The following is a 14604-nucleotide window of genomic DNA, read 5'->3' as shown; positions in this document are numbered from 1 at the left end:
TTTGTTTTTTTACATTTTTTTATTTTTTATGATCTATAAACTTTCCTATATTTTTGTTATTTATTGACGATTTCTGTGTTTTTCTATAATTTTTGGTGTTTTTTTTACATTTTTTATTTTCTGATTTTGTTTTTCAATTTCTATAGTTTCTATAATTTGAAAATAATTTTTATTTTGTTTGCAATTTTTATATTTTTTATAATTTTTATGTTTTATGTATTTTATATTTAAAAATATTTTTTGAACTTTTTCCTTTTTTTATATCTAAATATTAAAATGGTAATATATTAACACCCGTTAATTTATTTTGTATATATTTTATATTTTTCTATGAAAGTTAAAATGATAACATATTAACACTTGTTAATCTATTTAATGTCAAATTAGTAATATGGTGAGTTTTAGACATTTTAAGAAGTTGTGATAAGTTAAAGAGAAATGACGAAAGCTTTTGTTGTCTCGTGAGGAGGATGGCGATAGATGCAGTTGAATCACCATCTTCATCTTCCTCTCCATCTGCACTCCATTTAAGGTATTATTATTGTTTGAATGGACGGTGGTCTTTCTTCATTTTCTTTTTGATTTTTTTTTTTCGTTCTCATATGAAATTATTCTTCCCCCATAAAAATAACACTGCAAGGTTTTGTGACAGTCAACCACGGCACTACTATGTCGCCGTCGACAGAATTCAATTCAAAATGGTGCGTAGTGTCTTCTCCTTCATTTCTCTTAATTTCTTTATATCCGTTTGTATTTTACTTTAATTAAAACCAGTATTGAGTTTCGTAATTCTTTAATATTATCGTTTTTTTTCTAAATCAAAATTTTGGCAGGAGACTTTGGTAGATCTGTTGGGGGTGGCGGGCCGACGTTCATCCTTACCTATGGTGCTCTGTTGCAGCTCAAGAGATGAACTTGACGCTGTCTGCTCAGCTGTCTCCAACCTCCCCTACATTTCTTTGACTTCACTGGTATTTGTTCCTTTTTGTTTTTGAAAAGCTATTCTTTCCTTATCTTTTGAAAATTTTTGTATTTTTTGCTATGTTTAGATGATGGATGAACTTGTGTCTGGTTCTTCTAGAATAGAAATGATTGTAAGGGTTCCATCTTCATCATGTCATCCATTTGAACTATTTTAGGGGCCTTGTTCTTGGTTATGATGCCACTCCAATGGCGGGTGCTTAACTGTGCAGAAATCATTCAACATACTTAATTATTTGGGGGGAGGGGGTAAAATGATGCTGTCAGGACACTGTGCATGGGCTTCAAGTGAATACTTCTATCTATTTAAAGTGTTAATGCGAGAGTTCGAGGGACTAGTTTTCAACATTCCCGAAGTTTCATCATAGTTAAGATGCTTTGGTGGTTGTTTCTTGAGCACGTTACAGAAGCCTTCTAACTGTTATATACTAAACCTAGTAGTGCTCATTTGATACTTTAATTGAAGTCTATAGGTCATCATATGATTACCAAAAAAAGGGTCATCATATGGAAGCATCTAACTGAAGCTTAATGATATGATTATCCTCTTTGGGTTGTTCAACACTGAAATGTCCTAACATCAATCCCTGCTTTTGCACCAAAAAGAAGGGGAAATGCTAGTGAACAGTGATACTAGAATTCATGCTTGAGTACATTGAGATTAGTCATCTTGATCAATGCCACAAGAGCATGGGTTGGCATACTCACCAAGTAACTATTTTGATTTTTATTGTTTTCTATCCTTGCAGTGCATTTTCCTTTACTTCTTTGCTACTGGAGAATTCATTTGTGATTTTGATAGGCATTCCACTTAGAAAGTGCATATTCTTTCTTCTGAGTGCTTTTCATGGCATGCCATATGATGTAAAGAAGACTAGCAGGACCTTTTTAATGATAAAAAGTACTACTTTCCAGTTTCTTTAATGAGATTTACCTTGCTGATTTCAGAAAATCTGGTCAAAATTTTTATCCTGTTTCCTTGCATTATTTTTTAGTTATTGATTTTTTTGGGTGGTATCTGATGTGAACACGTTGTATGCATTTCAGTACAGTGATCTTGCTGAAGCTGAGCGCATTTCAGTATTTGACAAATTCTGTGAAGCAGTCATGGAGTGGAACCAAAATATTGCTAATCCCGAAGAAGACATTGAAACTGGGAACCAAGAGAACAAGTCGCATGTGGTAGTTGTGACGGATGCATGCCTGCCTCTTCTTGCTTCAGGGGAGTCACCAATTTCTGCTCGTGTTTTGATAAACTATGAGCTGCCTACCAAAAAGGTCTACCATCCTTCCTTTTTTGAACAAATACTTCCTGAAACCTGGAGGATGAGAGACAAGCTGAATCAGTAATAGGTTAGTTTTTGTGAAGGGAAAATGATTACAATTTTGGATACCTTGACTATGAGCTGCCTACAAAAAAGCTCTAGCATCCTTTCTTCCTTGAAAAAATATTTCCCAAAACTGCTGATAAAAACAAAATCCCAAAACCTGGAGGAGGATATACAAGTTGAATCAAAACCTGTCCTCCTTTCTCTGTCTGAGTCATATCTGATGAAAAGGATGTTTGTCATTATAACCATAAATATTCCTTATAGTTATGAAAAGGATGAGATACAAGGATTTTTGTCATGAAAAGGATTTTTGTCATTATGAGATACAGATGTGATGGATTTTCATGAGAAAGGAGATTTTTGTCCTTCCTGATAGCCTAGATGTCTGCATTTTTAAGCTATTGTCATTATAACCATAAATATTTCTTATAGTACAGTACTGCAAACTGATGTTCTTATTAAGGAATCATCACAGCCATTTTCCCAGCAAAGAGATGTTACTATCCTTGATCCTCCAAATTCCAAATCTCTCCGGATCATTATCTTTCTTATTTTGTAGTTAGTGACAAAGTTCCCTACCCTACACATTTGTGCATGTGTACATTTGTATGGCTGTTACAATGATTGCCAACTTGTGCACTTCTCATTGCTTGTATCTCATGTCGGTGAACTAATTCCAACCATATAACCATTGAATTCTGAATCAACCTGGGGCAGCATTATTTGTCACTCAACACTAGGCAATTGGAAAAGGATGCTTAGGGATATTTGATAGATTTTGTATCTGAACTTTTGGCTGCTTGATTTGATTCTCTGTCTCTGTACTTAAAACACTTGTTATTGGTCTTGTTAACTTGGTGCATGTATGCATACATGCAACTATTTAACCATATTTTGCTTGACCAATTTAATGAGCTTCTTTTAATTCTATTATAAGCCAAAGGACTTTAGAGGGAGAGCAATGCAGGGTATGATGCTCTTTTATGACAATAGACAAAAGGATACACTTTGTTCGAGAGAAGGAAGTTGATATTTTTCACTTTACTTGGTTTTACATTGTATAATCAAATTCCTTGGGCTAAAGGAAGTTTATTCCTATCACAACAAGATGAACTTTATGTAGAATGTGAATGGAACAACTATTAGATCTTGGGTGGAAATTTCTTTTACCCACTCCTCTAGGTAATGTATTACTGAAAAGTGAAAACTTCTTCCATTAGTAAGGTTTATTAGAAAATTTGCTAAATTGATAAACAAATGAATCTAAACACGGTGAATAGGATCTTTGGAAGAGAGAAGGATCTCCAGCATTGACTTCACTCTGCAGGTCAAGTAGTGCCAAGGGTATTTTCTGAACTTCAGCTTCAGTCATTAAGGAATAAGGAGCCCACAACTTCCTTAAAATGTTATTCACTAAAAGACAAAGCAATAAGCTTTCAGTTCAGCCACTTCGGCTGTTATCAAATGAACCTTAGTCAAATGAAAATGGAGACAAAGCTAAACTTACATTGAGAGTTGGAGTGTTAGCAATCCCTATATATTTTTACATCAATATACAATATGGTTGTTTTGGTATATTATATGATATGCTTGGTAGCTTTCTGAAAGTTGAGCTATTTGGTAGAAGAATGATTGATCATTCATTGTGCCTTAGGTAAGGGGAGAGAAGCACTCTTTAATAATTTTGCATTAAGGAAGACATAAGGATTCTCTATGGAGAAGCTTCTGAGATGAGTTGTAGTAATCATTTCAAAGACCTTCGAATTGGAACTATGGCCTAACATCCAAGAAGATGTGATTGCAGTGATAGAAAGAGGGAGAGGCACCTGGATGAGATTGTTTATGAAGGAGGAGGATCCGAAGTGGACGTGAAAGTTCATATAGGAGGTGTTAAAGAACCAGAGACAGACGCTAGATGTCGTGGAATCTCATCCAGAAGTTAGACTCCATTCACCTCATGACCACTCCCAATCATCTTCTTTGACTCAAGATCCTGCAAAACACAATTACCAGGAAGAAATGTCACAAAACAATTCAATTTTTTTGTCAAAAAAACTAACAGACAATAGGTTGGTATGAAGTCTAGGGACATGTAAAACAGAGGATAGAGTTATATCATTGGTCACTCTAACTGTCCCCTTCCTAGCAATGGGCATATGTGAACGAACTACTTGTTTGTGCAAAGGAAGTGGTGTAGTTGGCTCCTACATTCAGCTGTCCATCTGGAAGGCTAGAGCTAGGTGAATCTTTCTTACTCATAAGCTGTCCAAACCTCTCCAATTCTATTCTCATTGCTTCTACTGCAATGGATTCCCAATCAGTTTGGGAGAGAGGGGCTGAAGAGTCTCTTGTAGTGGCTACATTTACATTTCCCTTCTTGTTTTTTACCCGAGTAGGAATAAGATTTGGATGAATCTTCCAACAAGTGTCCCTGGTATGCTTAGGCTTCTTGCAATAATCACACACCAAGTCCTTATCTTCCCTTATAGTCTCACTACTCCCCTTATCTCCATTCGGCTTGGGTTTTGTTGTACCAACCATAGCCGACTGGTCAATCCCAAGCTGTCTCAGCATTACATTCCTCCTACTCTCCTCTTCAGAGACAAAAGCATAGGCCTGAAAAAGTGTCACACCCTTCATAGAAAGAATATGCTGCCTAGCAATGTCAAATTCGGGGTTCAGCCCTGCTAAGAACTCAGAAACCCTATTCCTCTCTACCAGTTTGTGATAAGTTGCTTCATCATTTACACTTTCCTATACCACAATTTCTAAGTGATCTATTTCCTGCCATAGGGTTTTGAGCATGGAGAAATACATAGCAAGAGGTTTTCTCCCTGTTTCATACTTATCACCTGATTTCTAAACTGATAGGCTCTGGCTTCATTTTGCTTCTGAGAGTAGGTTTCAGTCACTCCATCTCAAATCTCCTTAGTAGTATTAGCCCATAGGAAATTTTTTGCAATATGAGGTAACATAGAATTACACAACCAAGACATTACTATGTAATTCTCTTGCACCCATCGGGAAGAGTTTGTATCAGGTTTCTTCTCCTCCCCAATGAGATACCTTAATTTTCTACGGGCACCAATAGCCATCTTAGCTGATTGTGCCCACTCCAAATAATTTGTACCATCAAGTTTTACTGTAGTAATGATCCCAGACCCAAAAATATCACTACTACCTCCAACATCTAGTACCACAGTACCGGTAGATTTCATCTCGGTATTCCAACTCTCCATTTTACTTCAAAAAATTTAACAGTAAGAAAAAAATAGATTGGAGACCTTCAAAAAATAATTTAATACCACACACAGAAACCAACCCTTCTGGAAGAAGAAAACCCTAGCTAGAGGGAAATCTCTCTCCTCCCCACGCCTCCCAACAGAGAGAAAAGTGAATCGATCACTCTGGGAGGCCTAGAAAATTTCAGAAACCAAACTGCCATCTTCAGAAAATCAAAAGAAAACTAACAATACCTGGGCGCTCAAGATCAGATCAAAAACAAAGAGTCCAACTTTTCTGGGACTCTTCCCCGTACTCCGGTTCTTTCTGATTTTGATGCCGAACAGTAGATCACCTTCCTGATGTCTAGATCCCACAAAAACTCCAAGAACTGGGCAATCTATAGCAGATCGATCAGCCCTTTACTACTTCATGCAGTCGGATGATCTAGGGCTGCATGAGAATGCTTCAAGAAACCCTAACCTGGCTCTGATACCAAGTAGAAATCTGCTGAATTAAAAAATATGAAAGAAAGTAGTTTCTTGAAGAGAGAAGGAAGAGAGAAGGAGAGAGAAGGAGAAGAAGAGAAGTTGAAAGAAAAGAGAGCTATATTCTGGCCGCCCCCTTCACTTATTATTTATACTAAAATAATAGAACAGTACAAAAACAACTATGCCCTTATAGGGCGGCAAAACATAAAACAACATATATAACACTCAAGAAACATAATAAAATTTGGACTCACATAATTACTATGGTCCCCACCTCCTATCTAACAACTAACATAAAACATCTACTCAGAAAAACATCATAAAACTAATTAATCTTCAACAAGGTCAAATTTGGAGAATATTTCTACATCGTATAATCGATTTACTAAGTCCTGTTTATTAGGAATATGATACCTAATCCATCTTAAGGTTTTGTTTAATGGCTTATAGTTTATTATCAACCTTGGTACTCCTCTTTCAATTTTTGCAGCATTTTCTACATAAAATGCTAGGCAACTCCAAGGGGATTTGCTTGGCCTAATTAGATGTTTAGCTAATAACTCCTGGGTTTCTTTTTTACAAATTTCTAATAATCTTCTATTCATTTGAATGGATCTGGCCTTAGTGGAGATTTTAGCTTCACTAAATCCTTCTTCATAAGGGAGTTCCACCATATGCTTCTTTCTACGCCAAAATGCACTAGGAGTTTTGGCACATATTTCGTTTTCTACTTTTGATTGGAAATTCTCAATTTCCAATTAGGTTTTTGGGTCAATAAGTGATTTAACCAATTGTTTTTCTTTTATCTCTGTCTGTAATTTAGAGATAAATTTAACTTTACCTTTTAAACTCTCTTTTAGAGTATTTATTGTAGTAAGTTTGGGTTTTTGACAGAATTTATAGGTGATTGAGATTTCTCCTATGGTAGTGGTAATTCCTGTGGAGTCTATTTGACAGGGTAGAATTGTCAATAAGAATGGTGTTCCTGAGATGACATCTCGTCGTAAGTCCTTGACCATTAGGAATGTGGTTTTCAGGCAAGTTCCTTGGTTATAGATATGAGCCATAGGAATTTTGTATTTGATCCCTAGTTTTCTTCCATCAATAGCATTCACCTGTTGAGAAGTTTTCTCAAAGTATTTGGAAGGTATAATTCCTTCCCTGATACAATTTATGTCTGTCCCTGAATCAATTAAGGGTATGGCTGAAAAGCTAAAATCCTTAATTCGAATAGTTACCTTTGAATACCATTTTGATACTTAACTTCTTCAATATAGTATATAAATTCTTCTTCTTCTTCCCCTATGATATCTGCAGGTTCTACTTTTGACGTCTTCTCAGATTGATCTGTCAAATACCTATAAGATTCTAGTTGTTCAACTCTAGACTTCAGTATCTTGACTTCCTTCTTAAGATCATTGACCTCTTGCTTAAGGTCTATTAGAGTGGGAGGTTGCGAGGTACTGACCCAAGCTTTCTTCATAATTTAGTCATACGAGATTATATTTTCTACTGTAAACAATCTTTTAGATTATTGTTTTTTATCATTTTCCTTATTTTGCATTGCTTTGAGCAAATGCTTTTTTCTCGTTTCTTGATCAGAAATTTCTTCTAGAATTTCTAGAAGGTGTTTTTCATCTAATGAAAGCATATTAACACTTTTTGATTCTTCTTCTGTGCTCATTTCATTTTTACAAGTGTAGACTATGTCATTATAGTGGGTTGCCGAAGAGGTAGAAGATTCTCTTTCTGAAGTTACCTCTTCTTCCCTTTTAGATTCTTCTAACTCATTAATTTTCTTTGAGTTTTTAAAACATTTATTAGCATAGTGTCCATTTTTTCCACATTTGAAGCATGTAGGGGTTTTGTATTCTTTCTTCTTTTTAGAATACTTTGATTTCTTTGCTCCTTTTTCATATTTTTTCTTGTAGAACTTTGGTTATTTTTTCCTGTGCATTGGTCTAGAGCTGGTTGGTTCGGGAGCTACTCCAAACTGGTAACAAAAATCTCCTAACTCTTTTTTAGAGTCAGATTTTTTTTTCTTAATTTGCCTTTTAAGGCGCAAATCATTGCATAGGTCTAAGCCTACTTGTTTTGCTACTTGTACTAAATACCCAAATGTATAGTGAGGGTATAACAATCTACCACCACCTAGATGCCTAAGGTAGTTCCTAACCTTTTTTGCAAACAATGGAGGGAGACCTGGAATGAATTGATCATTCCAGTAATCTTGTCTAGGGGTGGTTAATCTATGTACTTTGGAAAAAAAAATATCTTTATACCATCTAAAATCAGATAGTGTTTTACATCTAAGATTAATAAGTTGTTCGCTTATTCTCTCCATCATATCATTAGAGTTTCCTATGAAATGATTCAATATATTTAAGACTAAAGTAGTTAACGCATCCTGAATGGGTTGGCCTTGACTTAAGACCATTTCACCGTCTTCATCTTTTTTACAGAATTAGGGATATAATCCCTTTCTTCTTGGGTTAGGTAATGGAGCCGCCATCTTTAAGTTGTCCGATGAAGGAATCAATTATTACCGTGGCTATTACATTTTCTTCATTTCCTGCCAAGTTATTGGCACTAGCATACATAGTCATATGATGAACCATCTCATGAATCTGGTATTCAGATTTTCCATTTAGATTCCATTCGTAAAAGGTATTCCCATCATAACTAATCTGTGGTTTAACTGGTTCTTCAAAGAATAAGTCTATTGGCATATGCCTAGGATAATAGGGCTTCTTACTTTTGTATGAGAGCTTATTTAGCTCTATTAAGGGATTTTCTTGAAATTCTTTTTCTGAGTCCAATTCGATTTCAGATCCTTCACTCAATAAATTTACTGAGTGCGAATTAGATGCCTTTTCTATTTTCTCTATTTTGGAGAATTTAGTTATTTCTCCTTTTTCCCATAGGTCTTTCTTTTTTGATTACTGTTCTCTGTTTAGAGTTTTCTAATGAATTTAATAATGTTTTCTATCCTACTAGTATGTTTTCCTAAGATATTTAGGCATATATTAGTGTAATTATTTTGTTCTGTTATTTGAGAATAGTGTTCAGGTATTATTGTTTCAGATTCTTTTATTATATTAGAATTTTTAATAGGGCTAACTATCAGTTCTTTGCCTATTTTAATGGCTTCTAGAGGCGGATGTAATGATTCTACAATTTTACCTGTAGAAATAATTTTCCATGCTCTAGATAATTTTTCTGTCACACAAAGCTCTAATTTCTCTACTGGTGGTTTTATGTGTTTGAATTATTTTTTCCTTGTAAACTCTTGATAGTGTGGCCGGTCAGAGATAAGAGGAAGAGAAGAGAAGAGAAGAGAAGAGGAGAAGAGAAGAGAAGAGAGGAGGGAAGAAAGAAGGGTTTTGCAATGTAACAGTGCTGGCGGCGCTAGCCTTTATTTTAATATATATAGGGCGGCAGAAATAACAAGGGAAAATACCCTTGTGCCCCTGAGTACAATAACAGACATAACAGAAAGAAAAACGAAATATAAAACACTTTAATTAGCCAAACAGGCCCTAACATTTGCAACTAAGTTATTTTAAAATTATTCTAATACTCCCCCTCAAGTTGGAGCATAGATGTCAATCATGCCCAACATGTTACACAAATCTTTGTGCCGCACATGATGGAGACCTTTGGTGAAGATATCTGCAAGTTGTTCTTCTGGGTTGACATATGGTGTACACACTTCTCCACTTTCAAGTTTCTCTTTGATGAAATGCTTGTCCGCTTCAATGTGTTTCGTCCTGTCATGCAGAACTGGATTAACTGCAATATTTTTTTTGATGAGAAAAATGAACATTAACCACACTTTGTTTTTTGCTTCTCCATGTGTCAAGGTTTCCTCCTACAAAGGCACAATACCCACTGGTAGACTTTTGGTCATTGACTGCTCCTTCCCAATCTGCATCAGTATATACTTCTACTTTTAAGTGACTGTGTTTCTGGAACAACAAACCAGCTCCGGGAAACTTCTTGAGATAACTCAAGATCCTCTTTGCAGCCTCAAAGTGAGGTGTCCTAGGGCTGTGCATGAATTGACTGAGGACACCCACTGCATAGGCAATATCAAGCCTGGTCATAGACAAATACAAAAGTCTCCCCACGAGTCTCCGAAACATCTTTACATCTTTCAAAAACTCTCCCTGATTGTCTCCCAGATGGTGATTAGGTTCAATAGGTGAATCAAATGGTTTTACCCCCAACTTGCTTGTATCTTCTAGTAGATCTAGTACATACTTCTGTTGGGAAATAAAGATGCCCTTGTGAGTGCGGGCAACTTCAATTCCAAGAAAGTATCGTAAGGGGCCTAGATCCTTCACCTCAAATTTAGTGGCTAAGAATTTTTTTAGTCTCTGGATTTCAGCCTCCCAATCTCCTGTGATCACTATGTCATCCACATACACAATAAGAGCTGCAATTTTACCTTCACCTCTTTTCACAAACAGAGTATGATCTGATTGGCATTGTTTGAATCCCATCTGTTGGACTGCTAAATGGAACTTACTAAACCAAGTCCGAGGTGATTGTTTCAACCCATATAGGGATTTTTTTAACATGCATACCTTTTGCTCATTGCCTTTGGCACAGAACCCTGGGGGTTGGGTCATGTACACTTCCTCTTCCAAGTCACCATTCAAGAAGGCATTCTTGATGTCCAATTGGTGAAGATCCCAGTCAAGATTTATTGCCAAGGAAAGGAGAATCCGGATAGAGTTCATCTTGGCTACTGGAGCAAAAGTCTCTGCATAGTCCACTCCATATACCTGTGTGAAGCCTCTTGCTACCAGTCTAGCCTTGTACCTTTCAACAGTTCCATCAGCCTTGTGTTTCACTATGAACACCCACTTGCACCCACTAGTTCCTTCCCTTCAGGAAGGTCTACCAACTCCCAAGTACCATTTTTGTGTAATGCATCAATTTCTTCTTGCATTGCATCTGTCCATTCAGGTTTTGACAAAGCTTTTGCCACAGTCTTAGGAATGGGGACACTATCCACAGAAGAGAGAAAGGCACGGTACGAAGGCGAAACATGCTCATAGGACACAAAATTAGAGATATGATGATTAGTGGTACAAGATCGAACACCCTTTCTCTTAGCAATAGGAATATCAAGATCATTTGTGACAGGGGAATCAACATTTAAAAGAGCAGATATATCAATGGGAGCAAGTGTACCTGGCTGAAGAGACGGATCTACCTTGGGTGAATCCGATGATGTTGGTTGCATAGTGTCTGGCTCCACGGCTCTTGAACTTTGCTGGCTCTTATGGCGACAATGAAAAACCCGGAATGGAGGAGGATCGGGTAAATGAGGTAATTGAATTTGATTCGTTGCCTGTTTCTCCTCAACCCTACTCTCCCCCTGAGGAGAAACCGAGAAAAACGGTTGACTTTCAAAGAATGAGACATCAATGGAAACATAGTACTTGCGGGCAATGGGATCATAGCAACGATACCCCTTTTGAGATAAAGGGTAACCAAGAAAAACACAAGGGATAGCCCGAGGATCAAGCTTACCACGAGTAGGGGACAGGTTATGGACAAAGCAACGACACCCAAAAACACGCATTGGAATGGTGGACAGTGGGGCTGTAGGGAACAAGAGCTGATGTGGGGCCTTATACTCTAGTAGCCGAGAGGGCATACGATTGATGAGATATGTCGTACACGAGACTGCATCCATCCAGAACTGTTTTGGCACATTCATATGAATCAGCAAGCCACGAGCAACTTCGAGAAGGTGACGGTTTTTCCGTTCAGCCACACCATTTTGTTGGGGTGTCCTTGCACAAGAGCTTCGCTGAAGTGACCCACTCGAAGCAAAGAACTTTGTAAGATAAATATGGAAATATTCCTTTGCATTGTCCGACTGGAAGATATGGATTTCCGTTTGGAACTGAGTGAACACCATGCATTGAAAATCTTTCACAATTTGTGGCACTTCATCTCGAGATTGCATTGGGTAAACCCAAGTGTATCTAGAATAATCATCAATCAAAGTAACAAAATACTTATAGCCAGCCGCAGTAGGTAGAGTAACAGGGCTCCAAACATCAGAATAAACAATATGAAATGGAAATTCAGATCTTTTATTTCGTAAAGGTAAAGAACTTCTACAATGCTTACTCAACTGACAAGTTTGACATTGTAGCTAACTCATTGACAAGGACTCAAACAACTTTGGGAACATAACTTTTAACGACTCAAAAGAAAGGTGACCTAAACGACTATGCCATAAATAGGCCTGACTCTCACTTGACGAACTTGTGGACTCTGCCGCCACTAGACCAGCATTATTTTCTAACACGTAGAGACCATCCACCATGCTTCCTCTACCAATCGTCTTCCCCGAGGTCAAATTCTGAAACACACATGAAGACGGAAAAAAAGTGACTGAGCAGTTCAAAGAGTGAGTAAGACTACTAATGGACAACAAATTAATAGGTAATTTCGGAACGTGTAGTACATTAGGAAGAGTAAGGCCAAGTGGGAGAGGTATGGTGCCTCGGCCAACTATGATAGAAAAAGAACCATCATCCAATCTTACCTTATCTCTCCCAGAGAGAAGGTTATATGTCTGAAACAAATTTGACTTACTGCTCATGTGATTTGAGGCTTCAGAGTCAATAATCCAAGGAGAATTAGTAGTATGAGATGACACATGGAAGGCTGTGGCATTACCTGATGTAGACGCAAATGAGGTAGAAGGAGTAAGCCCAGAATCCATCTGGCGGAGAGTCCTACCATACAATTCCAAATGTTCACGGAAGGAGTTGATAGTATCTTCCTTGGGGTCAGAACTGGGATGTCTCTCTTGAGTTACTGAAGGACTAGTCTCTATCGATGCCGTATTAGTTGAGTTATACCTTTTTTGATTCTGCTGGCCTGGTTTCTTGCCCTGATCAGGTGCTGACTTCTTTCCCAAATCCTATGCCCATTTAGGTTTTCCATGGAGATCCCAACATGTATCTTTCGTGTGTTGTGTCTTCTGGCAGTGAATGCACCAAAGCTTGCTCTTATCATCTGATTTTTTCTGAGTGTCACTCCTTTTAAAGCCACCTCCGACATTTGTATCTGAATTTCCCTGGACAGCTAGGGCAACTGACTCCCCTTCTACACCATTCATCACATTTATTCTGATTTCTTTTGATTGCACCAAGGCATACACCTCCTGGACTGATGGCAAGTCTTTACTACCCAAGATCTGCACCCTAATGGACTCATATGACGGATTCAGCCCTAGGAGGAAGGCTAACACTCGTTGCTGTGATACAAGTGACTCATAGGCCTTTGCATCTTCATCACACTTCCAATTCACATTCTGATAGTGATCAAGTTCTTTCCATATTGATGTCAAATCGGAATAGTACGTTGAGAGACTCCTCTCCCCCTGCTTGCAAGTAGAGGATTCAGTTTGTAGTTGATATATCTTGGCATAGTGTCTCTTCTCTGAATAGGTGGACTTCGCTTGTTCCCATATCTCACAAGCAGTTTCAGCTCACATAAAAGTCTTCCTTACTTGTGGTAGCATTGAAACCAAGAGCCAAGACATCACCATACTGTTCTCTTGGTTCCACCTATCATGCTCAACACTTACATACTTCGGTTCCTTCACTCTCCCATTGATGTATCCTATTTTCCCCCTAGCAGTGATGTAGAGTTTTATTCCCCTAGACCACTCAAGGTAATTCAGACCATCAAAGGGAATAACAGCCATGGGAAAGCTCATATCCATTCCCCCACTCACTCCATTGTGGCTCCCTGAAATCTCTGAAGTAGCAGAATTATCAGTCGACATGTTCAAGCAGTTAATCAGTCCCAAACACCGGATTTAGGACCCCTCCTTACTCCACAAAACAATGCTCCACGCAGTTCACACCCACACACTTGGGTTTAACAACCAGGTTGAGCACAAACAGTACCAAATTCCAGACAAAACAGAGGTAATATTCGGCAGATTTCAGACCTGTATAGTTTTAACATTCCCAACCTACCAGAATTCCATAATGTCTAACAGCCACTAATCAGTAGGAGAGATCCTTCTTACTTATAGTCAACTCAAACCCTTGAGAAGACAGGTCATCCTTGACCTACAGTTGTCTTAGCACATGAACAGGATTAAACGATCCAAAAAAACAGGGGTTACACAGGTTCGACAGCATTCAGCCGCCCAGACTCATAGGGTTTTCACTCGGCACATGACTAAGGAGGGTAAAGAAGAGAAAAACAGGGAGAACTGTACCAGTTGTAGCTATTTTTTTTTTTTTTTTTAGTCTAGAATCAGATTTCTGTTCCGCCCAGGTTCTGCTAGTCTGTTCGATCTGTTCTTTGGGTTGATTGATCTACTCTCTTTAATCAGTATTCCCGCTTTGATACCATCTTGACAGTGTAGCCGGTCAGAAATAAGAGGAAGAGAAGAGAAGAGAAGAGGAGAAGAGAAGAGAAGAGAGGAGGGAAGAAAGAAGGGTTTTGCAATGTAACAGTGCTGGCGGCGCCAACCTTTATTTTAATATATATAGGGCGGCAGAAATGATGAGGGAAAAGACCCTTGT

At 37.8% G+C, this 14604-nt stretch overlaps 1 protein-coding gene across 6 annotated transcripts in view; it reads left to right on the top strand.

Annotated features, from left to right (window-relative positions):
• The first annotated feature begins 408 nt into the window (after positions 1–408).
• Positions 409–14604, top strand: part of LOC148877137 (initiation factor 4A-like protein) — a 43240-nt gene continuing 29044 nt past the window's right edge. For 4 of the 6 annotated variants that reach the window (XR_016111826.1, XR_016111820.1, XR_016111832.1 and 1 more), the window contains exons 1-4: positions 410–532; positions 653–701; positions 834–971; positions 2029–2259. Coding sequence is in view for 1 of the 6 variants with exons in the window: in XM_088981810.1 (XP_088837936.1) it covers positions 471–532; positions 653–701; positions 834–971; positions 2029–2259 (480 nt within the window). In the remaining 5 variants the exon portion in view is untranslated. Of the gene's footprint in view, positions 533–652; positions 702–833; positions 972–2028; positions 2335–14604 lie in introns of all 6 variants that reach the window. The other 2 variants (XM_088981810.1, XR_016111844.1) reach the window with 2 other exon arrangements.

The sequence above is a fragment of the Nelumbo lutea genome, chromosome 1, assembly GCF_056320005.1.
Source record: "Nelumbo lutea isolate HS-2025 chromosome 1, American lotus-T2T, whole genome shotgun sequence".
In the NCBI taxonomy this organism is placed as follows: domain Eukaryota; kingdom Viridiplantae; phylum Streptophyta; class Magnoliopsida; order Proteales; family Nelumbonaceae; genus Nelumbo; species Nelumbo lutea.
Note: the sequence above shows the minus strand (reverse complement) of the source record. Positions and strands in the feature narration are given on the sequence as shown.